Genomic DNA, 17011 nt, shown 5'->3' with positions numbered 1-17011 from the left:
TCAAAAAAATAAAAGTGTTGCCTTTATATTTCTTTTCAGTGTGATGCAATCACACTTTTCTAACAGTGAAGTTCATTAAAGCAGCTGCTAGTAATTCACCTTTTTACCAACAGAAAAATAAAAAAGTTAGCGCTGTCTTATTCAAGAAATCAACTTGTTTTGAGTCAACTCAGGGCCCGGAAAAGTCATCCAGGGTTATGATTAAGACTGATGACACGTTTGCCTCGCATACGTGCTGCCTGCTTGTCGGAACAAACAGACTGGATCATGTATGACGAGCTGCTGAATGTGTCTCACTGCGACACAGATGCAAAGGCGCGCACACACACACACGCACACACACACACACGCACGCACACTCGCCACCGCTCTCCTCATCCGCTGTTGCTATGGAACCTGTCGCCATGCAAGGCAGGGAGGTAGACTCGGCTGATGGACGTGAACGCCGGGAGGATGACGACGATGGGGCGCGTGAAGAAGAAGAAGAAGAAGATGACGGTCATGTTAATGAGCCGTCGCAGGATGGAAGCGGGCAGCGCGGAGCCCGCCTCGGCCGTGGGCTTTTGCTCACCGCAACGTGGGTGGAAGGAGGCGCCGCGTTAATACTGCGCAATGCAAACAGACCCTTTCCTCGCCACGCAACATCTCGCCGACCTCACTGGCACAGCAAACACGCACAAAAACGCCACAAACGACAGTGAGAAAGTGTCAAACACTTGTGGCTGTCCAAATGTGCCCCCACACGCTCACACTTCTGCAACAGCCTGTTGACTGACCTGCATGCCCACCCATGACGCCACATGTGTGCAAAAGGCCTCGTGCCGAAGTTCCCAGGTGGATCTTCCAGCTCATCGTATCCCCCCTCCCTCCCTGGCCCACATCAACACTCACAAGACAGTTGGGTTGAAAAATAAATCACATACCTTGATGGTTCTCAAGGGTGTCCTCCGGGATGTACATGTTTTTGCTTTCATTTACCATAAATGTAGTCCAGCGTTCTCCCTATATGTGAATGGTTTGAAGAGGGGGGGAATAGCCCCCCTCCAAAAAGAAAGAAAGGAATGAAATGAATATAAAGGGGGGGAGGCGGGGAGGGGGGGCGATGAGTCTGACAGCTTGTGGATATTCCCGTCGCTCGCTCAGCGGGGAGGGGTGTCTTCGGATGGAGTGAATATTACCTAATCCCCATGATGGAGGTGAAGGCGAGAAAAAAGAGGGATCTGTCGGCGGAACCGGTCGGCAAAACGCACCGGCGCATCCCTCGGTACATCCGGGCCCTAGGCGACGAACATAAAAGCAGCACCGCGTTCAATCCTCTCTCTCCTCTCCTATGCTTCTCTTTCCTCTTTTTGCTTTTCCTTTCTCTTTTCCCCCTCTCTTCAAGGCTTTAAAAGAGCTCGCGAAGCACGGGCGCTGTCAGTGGAAGTGCGCAAAAGACGCATCGCTGCTTGGCATCCTCGCTGCTGCTGGAGGAGGAGGAGGAGGAGGAGGAAGAGGAGGAAGATTGCAAAATGACAAGAGTGCAAATATTCCATCGCGGGGTTAAATCTCCCAATGGGTTAAATCCACGCAGAGAGCTTCCTCGGAATCCATATGGCACGCAAAGCAGGCTGTCCTGTCCTGTCTTGTCCTGTCCTCATCCGCGCTCCTCTCGTTTCCCGATCCAATCCATGGTGGTCTCCTCTCTGTCGCTCGCTCCCTATGCGCGTGTGTTTGTGTGTGTGCGCGTGTGTCTAAGTGAACCGGAGTTTGGGCTCTCTCGTCTGCCTCTGCTGCCCCTGCAGCTCTGCAGTCAAACACACTGAGAAAGAGAGCGAGGGCGAGAGAGAGAGAGAGAGAGAGAGCGCGAAGCCCCCCACCTCCTCCCCCTTCTCCTCCCCTTCCTAGTGCATGCACACACTGACTGTTTCCAGATGTGTGTGCGTGTATAAAAAAAAAACGGCTGGGCAAAAAGGGATTGTTTTGGATTAGCGTGGCAGGGATTTGTCAAAAAAGAGATACAAAGAAAAGTGTGTAACAGCAGTTGTGTAGAAGTCCCAATTAGCAGAGGAAGGAACAGAGGTCAAAGTTCGGCCACGTGGTTGCCGTCCTCTCTCTTACGACGTGGCACCCAAAAACACGAGGAAGCACTTTTCCCAAACCGGGTTGAGGTAGAAATTAGCGGTCAGTGATACGGCAAGATTTGTGATTGATTCATAGCAAGAAAATACGTTTTTCACCTTTAAACCCGAGTACCGATCTCACGAGACTGATGTCAATAAATATTCAACACTAACAGTGATGTTAAGATCATCCCTATTTGAATCGAACCACCCACTACGAGCATGAATCCAGATCATAAGGTCCGGCCCCCATGCGGCGTGCGTGGAAAAAAGACGGCCTATCACACTGACAACTTAATGACATGATCTTTTTTTACCCTCACGACGGTCCAGTGTTTCGTCATCTTTCTCAGTGGCCAGGAACAAACGTCTCCTGCCTCCCCCAAGGCGCCCCAAAGTAATTTTCTGGTGACATGGCTCCATATTTGAGCTAATATATTAATGAAATGAAGTCATCAGTTCTTAAGTGAATAAGAGAAGCTGGCTTGGTTGTGTTAAATCACTCAAATCGAATATGCGTGCGTGTTTTTTTTCAAGGCTTTTGAGCACTTGCGTGAGGCAAGACAAGCATGGAGGGGCGAGAGGGCTCAGTACAGTGCATTAAGATGTGCAGGGCAAAACTGCAAAGTTCACATTGTAATTATAGTGCCGGCCACGCCGTCATATTTTTATTATTGCCTTTGACTGTGAATTTGACTTCACCGTGCGTGCGCGGCGTCAGGCTTGCTGCAGGCGATGCTGTGATCCAAAAGGTGAATCCCAGCGCTACACTCGCCGTGTATTCATTTAGCTTTGTGTCATAGTGCACAACACGCTCCCACTGGCCTGTAATAGGATACCGATTTTTGACGACTGATCAATATATGTATGAAAATATACATACGGTGCTTAAAATCAGTCACGTTTAACCACTCGTGTCAAGTGCATGCAACAGCAACAGGTGGCGCTATAACAAGAGCTCATTTTAGCCAATCATGCCAGGGAAGACATTCATTTCCGGAAAAGACTACTACTACGGATATAAAAAGTCTACACACCCCTCTTCAAATATCAAGTTCTTGTTATATAAAAATTATGAGACCAAGGTAAACCATATAAAAAAAAAACATTTCCAATACTAATGATCTTTTCATTTCTTTTTCCATCTTTCCGAGAGGGAAAGCAAGAACAAACAACTGAAATGATGTGGTTGCATAAGTGTGCACACCCTCATAATTGGGTTGTGGTTGTGTTCAGAATTAACCATCACATTCAAACTCATGCTAGCTCTCCCTTTACTAGAAGACAAGCAAACAGACACCAAAATACTTCACTTAGATATGGTGTTCTTATGGTTATGAGCTGTGTTGTGTTTGGGTCAAATATACCATTTGGAACAATTTCCAAAAATGTGTTCAAGAGGAGAAAAAAAAAAGTCAGGAAAAGCCTACAAGGCCAGATGATTTTATTTTTATTTTTTTCAGAGGCAATGGTGGCAAGTGTGCTGATAATTCTGAACACAGCCAGATCCCACTTACAGTATGAGGGTGTGGACACTTTTGCAATCATTTTAAATCAGTTGTTTAATTTTACTTCCTCCCTCGTGAAAATATTAAAACAAATTCAATTGAGCTGTGCAGCAGTTTATAGTTTACATTATTGTGTGAAAAGTTGTGAACTGATTTATCTTGATCTCATAATTTTTTTATATCCCCCAAACCTGGCAACTGAACAGGGGGCGTGTAGACTTTTTATCCACTTTATGTTAGGGAGGTCTGAGAGGAGGAAGGATCCGCGGACGGAGGGCAGGTCGTGGGAACAGACACTCACACCCGGGGGATTTGAACGCGCGCACACACACACACACACACACACACACACACACACACACACACACAACTAGCCTCTGTACTCCAGCCTGTGCATGGAATTGCTGCATGTTCTATATTTGTACATCCCGGCTCCCTTTGGTAAAGACGGGCCGCTCTCTGGGAAGAACGGTGCAAACAAACAATGAAATGCCACAATCCCATGCAGGGCAAGCTAACAATGTGCTGCTCAGTTCAAAAGGTGAAGACCTTGAAGAAAGAGTGTAAAGAAAGCAAAGGAATATCTCCATTAGGCGAGTTTTGGGGGCCGGTCGTGTATCTTTTAATCACCCTGGCTCGTTACCTCCATGACCGCGACCATTCATTTGGAAATGACATCCTCCTGCTCGGTGCCACACGCTTTGTATTAACCGCACGTCCTCCCACCGAATCTCACTTCTCTCTAAATAGAATAAATGAATTCTATAATAGTCACCATCGATCAAGTGCTTCCAGGAGACGTCACCTATTAATGTGCTACAGTGTGTCCGTGTCCAAGGTGTCATGTCAGTGCTTTTACCGGAGAGAACACATTACACACCCGGCAGTCTGACTTGCATTTCGCTGTGCTTCCATTGCCAGTTACCTTAAGCCAATGTATTGATCGTATTGACTGGCTGACGGATACCTCATTACACTCATCATTGGAAAACATGCACGTTCTGACAAACAGACACAGACACACACACACGAGTTGACAAATAAGCCCCTGGTGCATACACAGCAATTACTTTCAAGCTAATTGTGAAGCACATGTCAGACTACAAGTTCAAAAGATAAAGATAGCGTGCTTTAGTATACTAGTCCTATTTTATTTTGACCCTACAATTTGTGAATCTGGGGTCGAGTGCAAGTTAAGAATGATCTAGAAACATGTTCTTTGAAAAAGTAGTATAAAAACCACTTGGCGACGGTCAGCTTGAAAGCAAAGCAAAAATCAGCCCGACAGCTGCATTTGGTTTTACACGCACAACACAGAAGGAAAAGGTTGGCGTTTTACGTCCCACAACGCCCCCTAGCGCCTTTAATTGGAAATGTAAGCATTTGTCACTGTATAAGGTACTGCCACTGGAGTTAAACATTCGGCGATTAAAGAAGAAATACACACATTTGAAAATAATGCACAGCTTTAGAACATCTTTTACACAGTTAACTATCACTTATGTAACAACTGTCCAGTGTTTGAGAGAAAATGACTTCTGGACAGTGGACACAATGAATCTTATCCGATACTGTATGCACTCAACTCAATTTGGCTTACAGAGCAACGACCGCAGCTGAAGCAAAGTAAATTGAACATAAAATATAAGACCTCAGGGCAAAACAATGAAGAGGTCACAGAGTTTAAAACAATAAAAACGAATGAGACACTAGTCAAACATAATAAAAATAGAATGCCTCTAAATTTGTACAAAATATTTAAATATAGCCTTGAATGTACATAATATTGTGTAATATGTACATATCGGGTGCATCAGAATTATTATTATGCATCATACCACCGTCAATAATATTATAGGCTAATTCTGTGCACAATTAATGTTGCATAATTACACTGTCGTACATTGCCACACACCAACATGATCTTCCCTTCAATATTGCTCGTGTGTCATTCTTATTTTTGTCGTTTCTATATTGTTAATACGAGTATATATTTGTATGTTGATTGAATAAATTTGATCTATAACAGTAAAACTTTAAAAAGTGACGTCACATGGCAACCAATAAAAGTCATCTTACATAACAAACACTACCTACGTCGTTATTTTCCTGCCACAATTTGGAGCAATTACTCGGCAGTGTTGAGTATATAATTATTATTATTTTTTAATCAGATTTTTAAACGAACGTTTCAATCGATCTTTCCAGCTTGATTGCTACGCCTGCGAAATAGTGATCGCTGCATCTCGACTGCTCACGTCTGTTTGTTTACAATTTTCCTGTTGATATCAAAGCGGCTCGTGGCAGTCGGAGCTGGAAAACGCTGCGAATTCATATTTAGCGTCCAATCAATTGGCTAAATAATTCATCACACCGGTCTGTCATTTGTTTCTGCTTTCGATTTGGCTTCTTTTTTTCCTTACCCTCTTTTAGCCGCTGATGCTAACGTGCTAGCTACGGTCTGCGTAAGGAACAATGACAGCGACTTGCCTCGACAGCGGCGGAGGTCTGAGCGCAAAAGGACTCGACATCAGTCTGGCCGCTTTGCAGAGGCACGACCCGTACATTAAGAACATCGTGGACGTGGCCAGCCAGGTGGCTTTGTACACTTACAACAACAGAGCCAATGAGTGGGTAAGCTTGCAAGTTCGCTGCAACGGACGTTGCTAACTGAACTTAGCATGCTGGCGGGAGCAACCGCGCTTTGGAACTTGCACGCGCACACACGTTTGTCTGATGTTCAAGTCTTTATGCAATGGTTTATGATTATGAACGTCGTCACAAATTATTCGTGTATGTCTGATATTAACATTAGGGGGTCACCTAAGAGCAGCCTACACTTCTAAAATAGGGGATGGAGCATCCTAGCAAAGTTGGATTAGTTATCATTACAAAATGTAAATGCTTGCCAAAGTTATAGAAATGGAACTATTATATTTGTATAGTTTGTGTAAATGTATCAAACCATAATGAACAAACACTCTATTTTCATGAATGTTTGTTTTTCCAGGAAAAGACTGAAGTGGAAGGCACTCTGTTCATCTACACAAGGTTCGATGCACTTACAAATACATCTTTCTTTATTTGTCCTCGTAAGGCAGTTCTACGTCTACGCAACAAAAACAGTTCAGTAGGCTTTACAGGATCAGGATTTGCAGCTGACCGTCGAAATAGTTGTATACATTTAGTCAGTGGTGATGCCCTCACTTCTGTATTATAAGAAGAAAAAAAAACGCTATGAAAAGCTAAAACCAACATCATGTTAGGCCTTTCTTAAATGTTATACTGACACATTAAGGCTATTGTCATTAATAGTCAAGATATTTGTAGCGAGCTCTACATTTCCATGATGAACGTGCATAAGGAGGAGCTCAGCTGGAGACTGATTACTGTACTATAAACTTAGATTTGAACTTGGATTTGTAGTTTATATTGAGGATGTTTATAAAAACTTTTGTCCCTCCCATAATAAACAGATTTTTTATTTTTTTTATTTTTAGGCTGGCTTTGCCCACACACGGCTTCACCATCATGAACAGACTCAGCATGGAGAACATGATTGAGCCCATCACCAAAGACTTGGACTTCCAACTCCAGGACCCCTTCCTGCTCTACCGTAACGCCCGACGTAAGAGAAACACAAACGCACAACAAATACGGCTCGGATGGTTTACGAGAACGGGAAAAACTTGGAAGTCAAGGCGGGCTGTCGCATCAAAGATGGATGCCGCGCAAATAGTCGGCTATGGCTGAACTGCGCCTCCATTTAAGGAGTCGCCGTTTATCAGCCGAGACCCCGGAGCAGCGTCACGGAGTGCGGCGGCGAGACGAGAGCCTGTCAGCACTCCGGTGGCGACCGGCGGAGATTAGATCGGTCGCCGCGTGCGCTGATAATGCAAACACGTGCGCACGCTTTCTTCCCGGCTCACTCAGCATGAGGCTCACTGAGAGAAAATGTTTCCTTTTATTTTGCCATCCTTTAAACTAGGGATGAACAATTCATCCAATTCAAATTGACATTGCAAAAGGCCCAAAAACATTTATAGATGAATTTATTGCTCACGATTGTCAAAAACATACTTTACATCAGCGCTGGACGATGAACCGAAATTTGATCGCGATTTTGGCTTCTCGTGATCATTAAAACCTAATGATTCATGCGCAGCGGCGCGTTCACAAATTCCCTACGTTGTGAAAGGACCCTGAATGCACCATGTAGCTTGTCGCTAGGCCAGAGCGAAAAGTGTGATTCTGCCGTCCCTAAGCGTCCTTTAAGCTGTTGAATGACACGCCAGTTGGAGTTAACTGCCAAACTTAACACACTAAGGAGAATTACATAGTGTGTATTTAAATACAAAACATGCTTGGTTTTTAAAACGTCGCTAGCCTGGCGCTAAAGAGCATGGCGGATCTCATTTAAATGCTAACAGGAAGTTAGCATCAACTTCAGGAGTAACAGTCCTTTAAATAACAATATGTTTACACACAAATGCTGTGGAAACACAAAGCCGCAGGTACGATAACACTACCTAAAGGCCCAAATTCTTCCCAATTTGTGGAAAAATGAATTATTTTAGTAGAATTAAATGGCAACTTTCTTCTGTTCTCACCATGGATGCACGCATTCATGTGCCTGAATTTCACATATTTACAAGGTAATGTTTTACTTGACAAAGAATATTGTTCAAGAATAAAGTGTTTAACGCGAAGCGATGAACACTATGATCATAGGTTGCAGTAGTTCAAATATTACATTTTAAATTCAATGAATAACCGTTTTAATAATCGTGATTATTATTTTCCCATAATTGTTCAGCCCTACCGCACATGGGAGGGACCAAAAAAATTGAAATTCGATTATTTTTCAAAATAGTTCAGCTTTACTTTAAACTATCTGCTTCCTTTTTGATTAACCTCTGATAGATTTAAAAAAAAAAAAAAAAACGTTGCGTTCCAAATGTAATGCGGTGGCTCTTTTCGTGCAAAATGATTTCCTGGTACGAAAGAAAGCAAGGAAGAAACGTGCTGAAAAAGAGCATTTGTCTCAATGTGCCATTTCTGAGCGTGAGCGTGACGGAGGCCTTCGCCGTAAAACACATCACAGGAGCACATTACTTATCTGGGCCGTGTTTATTTTGCAGCTGGCAACCTTAACGTCTGAGTCCGCCGACTATTTCGGGCTCAGTCAGGCTGCCGGCCGCGCGCTACGTACGCCCTCCTCGTCGACGAGGCCGTGGAATCTTATCATTAAGCAAACATGTCGCGCTCGCCATTGCCGTAACGTCCGGGAATGGCGTTAAGTGGCAGCCCGGGCTAAAAATAGACCACAGAGATACAGACTCGGTCGGGGATGGCGACTGTTACGGATCCCGCCTGACAAGCTGCCGTTTGACAGGAAGCGTGTTCGTTATTGACTTGTGTTTACCACGTGGGGGGTTCGAGTTTTGATCGTTGGGATGTGCAGATGACACTTTTTTTTAGATGGACTGCAAGTACTTCGGGATTTACAGCTTGTCCAAATGTGACATGTTTGATGGGAACCAGCAGACATTATCGACATGTTTTTCTCTTAAAAAAGTTGGGTCAAAAATAACCCAACTATGGGTCAAAAATGGACCGATCCTCTACTTGGGTTGATTTGACCTAACTTTGGGTCAACAAATGAGTTTTTCAGCCTAAAACAACTCAAATATTGGTCAGATCATTTACTTGGGACAAAAAAATGGGCTCATTTTGTATAAAACAACCCAAAAGTTGGGTCAAATTGACCCATAAAGTGGATCGGTCCTTTTTGATCTATAATTGGGTTACTTTTCACCCAACTGTTTTTATGCAAACATGGAAACAATAACTTTCCTTGCGTCTGGGAGTAAATAAATACAGTCTTGCTTTTTATCCCAATTTTTTGGGGGGGTGTTGTCTGCTTAAATCAATCAAATAATACAGTATAAAGACAATATGAAATAATTAGCGACGATATGGTATTAATGATATCACTGTAATGTGAAAAACATGTGACTTTTTTTTCCATTTTTGGGATGTCTGCATTCAGTTTCATCCTAAAAACATTTTTTAAAAAAAAAAAAGTTTTTTTTTTTTTAAGACAAAAATGGACGTGTTTTTCACATAGCGGCAACAATATGGAAAATACCAATTGAACCAAAAAATATATATATATATATATATATATATATATATATATATATATATATATATATATATATATAAAATACGTTTTTTTTGGGGGGGTGGGGGGTTCACTGAGCATTTTTCTGAGTCCAAGTACAGACGTCCATTGTGGGCACATTCCTAGATTTGTAAGATTTACCTCCGGGTGGTACGTACGCATACCCCAGGTTGGTCTCGGAAACCAGCTGGCCTTTAAATCGCACCTCGGGTTCCTCCTGCAGTCTTTGATGTTTGGGTTTCCTGGTGAAAAGTAGTCTCAGCATGACTAAAAGGCGCCTCTTAGCAGGTCCGAGTCGGAATCAGACTTGGATCGGCGCTGCCACTAAAGCCAACGTCCTCGGCGCCATCCCGTCGGCGCGTGTCCTCTGACGACGGCTCCTTTCAAATGCTGGTCAAATTCAAGTTGGGTGGACGTCATGCGCTTGCGTCCTCCCAGTCCGCTTCACATCGTCGCGTAGTGATTTTTAGCTCTTCTATCTCCAGCCGCTGCCCCCCCCCCTCCCATCCCCCCCTCACTTTTTCACACGCTCCCTCTCCTGCTCTTTCTCCGCCATCTTTTTCTCCGGTTTGCAACCCGTTTTTTGCAGTTGATCCGCAAGCGAGCCCGCGAAGTGCTGGTGACTCGGCCGGCTGGGCGGGCATTCTCGCACTGCACTTACTTATTTGGTGCTGGGCGGACCCTTTCCCAGGCCCAACCGGGGCGACCTCGCTGGCTCGTCCGGTGGCCAACTTGGTCTCGTGTGTAAACATGAGCGTCGCGTGGAGGGCGACGCTCATGTGAAAAGTGCACGTTTACAAGAACTAAATTAGATCACGAGTGGTTTTATTTCCGTCTACTGGGGGTGGAATTGATTCATCTACAATCTGTTCTTAATCTGGACTAGCCGAAAAGTCGACGTCGCAAGGCCGACTGTACTGGTAGGTCTTTTTTTTTTTTTTATAAACAACTACTTTGAGTGCTTTAGCCTCCCGTTTTTTTTTTTTTGAAGCACTCATGCTTTTTTTTTACGCTTCCAACGGGCCAATTTACAAACGGCTGACTAAAAAAAAATAGATATCAATAACGCCATCACTGGTTGCATTACTGCTCTTTATCGACGTTTAAATCTGAAGTCGACTAAACTGGAATCACGTTTTTTGCAATTTCATCTTCCAATTGGCCAAGTTCAAGGTGCACTGTGTCATATTTAGCAGTGAACTAATCCTTCATTTTAAAAACTCGTAATTTCAAAAACATGCACACAAAAAAATACATCAACGTACATTTAAAAATATATAATTGTCAGGGTGTCATGCAAATATATATATATTTTTAATCGTAATTAAAAAAAATAAAAAATTAAAAACTGCTACATTTGGAAAAGTCTGAAAATGTGTTTTGCTTTAAGAAGTTACAAGAGTCAAAATTGGAATTTGTATTTTAAAAAATGTTGATGCCAATATTTCTTCCCTCTGTTTACTAAAAAAAAAAAAAGAATATTGCTTATCGGCCTCCTTGACTACTAATAATCGACATCGGTCCATCTCTAATATCCACGACATCGTCGATGAATCGATCGGTCGACTCCAAAGCTTGCCGAGTTGTTGAACCCGTGCTGCACATGCTGTTTTTTGTTGCTGGGCTCATTTAATGTCTGCCGTGGGCGGGTTCTCGCGCCGCCGTTCATTGGATTGCGAGGCCGCGCGGCACGCCGGCAATCTCATTCCGTCGTCTGCTGACCTTCGGCTCGGCATCGGGCGGCCACTTTTCGTTATTACGCAGCCTAACTTGATTTTTGTGGACCTTTTGTTGCCATTTATGACGCTGATTGAAAAGCGGGCCCCCCCCTCTCCCTCCCCAGTGGTCATCCATGGCATTTGGTTCTACGACAAGGCCGACTGCCAGCGCATCGCCCAGAGGATGAAAACGTAAGCGCTTGCGTACTTCTTGGCTCCGCGACAAACTCTCGCAAACCGAATTACACAAGATGATTACATTGTAAGTTTACCTTGAAAGACGTGCGTGTGTGCGTGCGTGTGTGCGTGTGCAGTTTGACCCAGCTGGAGCAGGTGGTGGTGCAAGGTGGCTGGCTGCCCCCTGGTGGAGGTGCAGGTGGCGTGCAGGATGAAGGGCAGGCGGTGGACATCATCCAGATGCTGACCAAAGCTCACAGCCAGTATGACAAGGTGACACACCTGCAAAAAGGTGACATGACGTCATGGCAAGTCGGAGGGATCAGACACAGACAGTGGCATGCAAATAGTGCCTCCTAGTGCTTGGGAGCAGCATAAATGGTAGAAAAAAAAATAGAAATGAGAACATAAGAATGCAATTTCACAATAGTAGGACTGACTGGCACTATTAAATAATATAACATTTTATTTTGCATTTAAGTGTGTTACAAAACATTTTTATCTCCAGATAATTGTTAAAAGATCTCATACGATGCCGCTTTTCCACATACTAAGATAATATGTCTGTACGTGCATTTGTCAAAATCGACTTTAGATCTAATGTTTTTGCTGTCCCTAAATCAGCCTGTTTTAGGGGGCGTGTCCCGTTTATGCAAATACTGCACCAGGCCACGCCCTTCTCCCTCGGAGGGGCAGTGATTTTGTTGCTAATGTCGTGAATGGAAATGACTGGCAAAGGCGAGCAGAAGCAGTTTGGCACAACCGTACCCATTTGAGCCAGACAGACACGTCTTACATTTTATTATTTTAATATGTGGAAAAGTGGCATCATGTTTTTCCGTAAGAAAAAGTTGCATCATAACGTTACTACAGAGAGCGTTGTAGCCGGCAACTCTCCTGCGAGCGTTATTTTGCCGTGAATGTTTGTGATCATCTCTGTAGCATCCCTGAGAAACTTGGCCTTGTGCTCGTACTGGGGTTTAGTTCACTGCTCAGGCCCCAAGATATATATTTTTAATTAGTAAAATAATAGGAAACATGAACTCTATGTAACGATTCATTGGTATGGCGAGACAGGAGAAGTCGACTTGTGAGCCAAAGGAGATTGGCGGCAGTGGCATTCTTTTTGGGAAGCCCAACCTCGTCAAACCCATCCCCGTCAAGCCCACCACTTCGGTAAAGCACTGCCCCCCCCCCCCACCCACTTGCTCATCCGCACCTGTTCTCCCCCCCCCCCCCCCCCCCAATCCACTCATGCTCTCGATTTCCCGTCTTCAGGACGAGGACGCTCGCGAGTCCAAGCCGATCTCGCTGGCCACATTGTTTGGCTCTCAGCAGCAGCGCTCGGCCAAACTTGACTCCGCCTCTTCGTCCGCCGCGCCCCTCGCCACAAAAGCCTCTCGCCCTCCCGTCGCCCGCACCCTCACCTACGAAACTTTGGCGCCCAAGGCAGTCACCCCGGCGGCAGCCACTCCGGCACATCCTCCTCATCAGCACTGCCCGGCCATCCTGAAGCTCATGCAGGGGCAGAGGGTGGGTGCGCCGGCGGGGGTCCTTCAGACGCTGTCCGAGTCCCCGGAGAAGCGGCTGTGCGACAACGGCGATCCGCACCCGCGCGTTTTCCACCATCAACACCAGCAGGATCCCGTCAAGACACTCTTCCAAAACGCCGCTGCCTCTTGCTGCGCGGCGCCGTCTTCTCACCAGCAACCTTTCTTTGGACTCTCCAAGCAGCAGCCACACACAGGTGGGGCCATCTTGCTTTCTTTCTTTCATTCCCCCCCCAAAAAATTCATAAAAATAAAATGACAGCTGTGCTAATGCATCCAACTAGACAAAGAATACGCATTTTTGTCTGAGTAGAAATCCAAGACAATTACATTTTGCCGAACCTTCTGATTTGCGGGTTTAAATCATTCAATTTGGTTCAAACTTGAAATGTACTTTTTCAGGTTTTCTACCATGTGAAACGAATTGGCACCGTTTTTTTTATTTTAACGACAACTGATATGGAAGCTCTTTTCTGCCCGCCTGTTAAAAAAAACAAAAACAAGAATAGCTGCAAATAAATGAAAAAAATCATGGAAGACAATAATATCATGTGGGTATTGAACATTTACAAATGTTTTAAAATGGATGGCAGTGAACGAAGTGAAAGCTCCCACTGCTATTGTGCAAACAAACTGAATTTGGAAAAACAAAACAAATCGATATTTCATTCTAAATCGCAAAAACGTCAACGTTAAAGCGATGCAGTACAAGAAGCAAAAAAAAAATTCTAATCTAGTCTGTAGTTGCCAAAAAGGACGGAAAAGGTTTTAAACTCCACCCCGGCCTTCGCCGTTGACCGCAATTGCTGTGACCTCGTCAGGAGCGTCAGGAGGGTCCGGGCGCATCCCGGGCGCGCTTTCCCCCCACGAGCTGGTCCACAAGCTGCAGTTGGTGCAGCAAGAGCAGAGCCAGGCCCCCCCGGAAGCGCCGCGCCTCGGCCCCACACTGGCCCCCCGCTTCCAGGGGCCCGCCAGCGTGGCCCCGCCGGCTCCCAAGACAGCGCTGCACTTTCAGGTTGGTGGCGGATGCACGCACTGAGATTCAAACCCAGAATCTCAAAACTGCAAGGCACATATGCAAACCACTTTGATTAAATGTACAGCACATACGGTTAAAAACAAAATGTTCTTCAACATTTGTTTAATTAAAAAAAAAAAAATTATTTACTTTTTTATTATGATTGATATTGCAATTGTGCTTGAGGAGTAATTTTTTCGTATACCACTAGAGGGAGCCAGCACACTTATTTCCCTTCCTTCATAACAAAGTATACGTTTGGTGATACGCAACCCATATAATGTGTCTTTTTTATATGAAATGATTTTGTTTCTCATTATTGTTGAAAATATAGCATATCTTCAAAATGATACCCGTGTGCTGCGTTCAGGCGCCCTCTCCCCAGAGGATCCCCGCCACCGTGGCGCCAACGTTGCTCCTCTCCCCCAGCGTCTTCTCTCAGATGAAATTGGACGTCGCATCGCCGGCCCCCGCCACACGTCATCCTTCCACCTCCTCCGGTTACACGCCTCAAAACGATAGCGGAGTTCTGTCCAGAAGTCAGCTCCAGGCAGCTTTGCTGCACCTGATCCAGGTACTACCCCCCCCCCCCCCCAAAAAAAAAAACAAGAAAAGAAAATCACACTCTTGCTAGATGATGTGGCAGCATTTGATGTTTGTTTTTGTTTTTTTACAGACGGACACCTCATTCGTGGACACCATCTACGATGCCTACGTCGGCCATTTTTGCTAACCAGCACAGCGGCAAGGACACTTTTTGGGCCGCACAAAAAAACAAAAAGTGGCATCATAAAAGCTGTCATGACAAATTGTAACAAGGATGGCTCGTTTAGGGGAATAAAGCGCACATGTTTGACGGGGTTGGAATAAGGAGGAATCGATGCTTGAAATTGATTTGCGCTAATGTAGCAATTTACAGAAATTGTACAATTGGAATGAGGACGCCTCGGAATTGCTTCCTAAAAGAAAAAAAACATCTAAACTAGTTTACTATCCTACTTACATGTGCTTAAAGTTAATATGCAATTCCAATAGATATTTTTTTGGGGCTGAATTTCATTTCCAAAGGACACATTTTGACGAAGCTGCACTACCTCGCAGAGAGCTTCATATGTTTCATATGAAGTGTATTTGCAATTGAATGTCGCACGCTGTAAAATCAAACTTCTACTGTTCCCATGCAACTGCGATGGCACAGAAATCAGCAATAACGTGACAGCATTGCAAGATGCACACGTTAGTTAATAGTTAAGAAGTGGGGGGGGGGATGTGTATTTTTATACTTGGAATTAGCCAGCATGTAACAAATAAACATAAAAAGGTTCTTTTTGCAGTTGAATGTTTTGCCAGTAGAATGTTCATGTTAAGGTTTTTGTGTGCGTGTTTTTTTACACACAGTTCATCAAGTATGTTTGTATCGGGAGTCTTGGAATTGTCTATTAAATGTTCTTCAAAAGTGCATCTTTGTGTCGATTTTGCTAAAAGATCACAATTTGTTAGATACACTTTATGTATGTTTTCATTTGCAACAATCCAAATTTTAAAGACATTTTATAGTCTTACAGGGAAAAGTGTTGCTTTTCAGAGTGAAACACACGAACGAAAGTTTGCTCTTCTCTGCCATCTTTATGCTTCAAAATCAACTGCTTGTAATTCGCCTGTCTAGAAAATCCAAAATTATTTATTTTCGTTACTTTGTATTTTTCTAATCATTTAATTACTTGCATAATTCAAAAACAATGACCCCAATAGTTTTTACATGAACAAATATTCTGAATGTCATATACTGTACAAACATTTATTAAACGATGTAGTTTGTTTGTTGCTCATTTGCTCCATCACAAGCTGTGCTAACTTGAATGTAATTTTCGCTGTCAGCTAAATCTGCGGTCAAAATAAGAATAACTATTGCGGCGTCTAATTGGTCATGACGTCACAGCAGGCTGAGATGTGACGATCGAAATAAACTCTGCTGATGCGCGCCGTCTTTTAAACCAATTTGACTTGCTTGTATATCCAAATCTCCAACATATCGAAAACACAGACAGGCACTTACTTAGTCTGCCGGGCAAGGAACCTTAAAAGATGTGCAGCTCGCGACTTCCACAACAAGAAGTGACGTCGTCTTCGTTGCACTTCACGGCTGGATTACAAATTGATTTAGAATTCCACCGTATTCCAAAGATTGCGTTTGTACGTTTATGGTCAACATAAAGTTTCCTCCTCACGCTCACCCCGCCAGGTGATCAATGCCAGACAAACGCACACTCCTTAACACAGGTGAGCCCATTTTTAATAAGCAAGGCCACGCCCACTGGTGACACCGCCAATCATCGTGGTAGTAAAATGACCTTGAGCGCGTGCACATCACACAAAAACAGGAAGAAATAAAATTAGTAAAGAAATAAATATAAATACAAATGTCAAAGATAAAAATGTCAACAACAACAAAAAAAAATAGTGTGATTCATCTGCGTAAATACACGATTAATGCGACGAGCGTTTGCGGAATTTCGGCTGGAGATGGATTTTTCCAGAAGACTATGGTCTTCAAGCGCCACGCTATCGCCATCTCCTGGTCAGTACGAGAACTGCTGTCAGTGACAACTTCCGGCCTTATTCTTTCCAGGCAACGAGGAAAATAAATCTGCATTTAAGTTGGGATGTTTCTATTTGAAAACAAAAATTTAATAACGAGTCGTTTTTCGATTTCTAATATCTGTTTCCAAACGTAATATCCATTGACCAAAA

General features: G+C 44.0%; 2 protein-coding genes and 1 long non-coding RNA gene across 14 annotated transcripts in view; 1 reads left to right on the top strand and 2 right to left on the bottom strand.

The window, feature by feature from the left end:
* cacna1c (calcium channel, voltage-dependent, L type, alpha 1C subunit) overlaps nucleotides 1–1784 on the bottom strand; it is a 116837-nt gene extending 115053 nt beyond the window's left edge. For 9 of the 10 annotated variants that reach the window (XM_077544262.1, XM_077544252.1, XM_077544254.1 and 6 more), the window contains exon 1: nucleotides 924–1784. In XM_077544262.1, coding sequence (XP_077400388.1) covers nucleotides 924–981 — 58 coding nt within the window. In that variant the 5' untranslated portion in view covers nucleotides 982–1784. The remainder of the gene's footprint in view (nucleotides 1–923) is intronic. The other variant, XM_077544259.1, reaches the window with a different exon arrangement.
* Nucleotides 1785–5835: 4051 nt separating this feature from the next.
* On the top strand, nucleotides 5836–15719 carry dcp1b (decapping mRNA 1B). Its single transcript, XM_077544263.1, has 10 exons — nucleotides 5836–6244; nucleotides 6621–6661; nucleotides 7111–7238; nucleotides 11641–11707; nucleotides 11830–11965; nucleotides 12770–12868; nucleotides 12971–13439; nucleotides 14064–14257; nucleotides 14631–14834; nucleotides 14937–15719. The coding sequence occupies exons 1-10, from the start codon at nucleotides 6086–6088 to the stop codon at nucleotides 14991–14993; spliced, it is 1554 nt and encodes a 517-aa protein (XP_077400389.1). The 5' UTR covers nucleotides 5836–6085; the 3' UTR covers nucleotides 14994–15719.
* LOC144034992 (uncharacterized) lies at nucleotides 10328–16739 on the bottom strand. 3 transcript variants are annotated; one of them, XR_013288337.1, is made up of 5 exons: nucleotides 16317–16739; nucleotides 14614–14837; nucleotides 14411–14498; nucleotides 13120–14304; nucleotides 10328–11974 (listed from the first exon to the last, which is right to left on the bottom strand). It is a non-coding gene; the product is annotated as an uncharacterized LOC144034992 (long non-coding RNA). The 3 variants fall into 3 exon arrangements; XR_013288336.1 differs by having other exon boundaries at nucleotides 14411–14837; XR_013288335.1 differs by lacking the exon at nucleotides 14411–14498 and having other exon boundaries at nucleotides 16317–16735.
* Nucleotides 16740–17011: the final 272 nt, after the last annotated feature.

Source organism: Vanacampus margaritifer, chromosome 15 (assembly GCF_051991255.1).
Source record: "Vanacampus margaritifer isolate UIUO_Vmar chromosome 15, RoL_Vmar_1.0, whole genome shotgun sequence".
NCBI lineage: Eukaryota > Metazoa > Chordata > Actinopteri > Syngnathiformes > Syngnathidae > Vanacampus > Vanacampus margaritifer.
Note: the sequence above shows the minus strand (reverse complement) of the source record. Positions and strands in the feature narration are given on the sequence as shown.

Excerpts from the sequence above, each read along its gene's own strand:
- dcp1b (XM_077544263.1), top strand. The coding sequence starts at position 6,086 with ATGACAGCGACTTGCCTCGACAGCGGCGGAGGTCTGAGCGCAAAAGGA. Across the intron at positions 6,662-7,110 it reads ACTCTGTTCATCTACACAAG|GCTGGCTTTGCCCACACACG; the intron begins GTTCGATGCACT and ends TTTTATTTTTAG. Across the intron at positions 12,869-12,970 it reads CCGTCAAGCCCACCACTTCG|GACGAGGACGCTCGCGAGTC; the intron begins GTAAAGCACTGC and ends TCCCGTCTTCAG.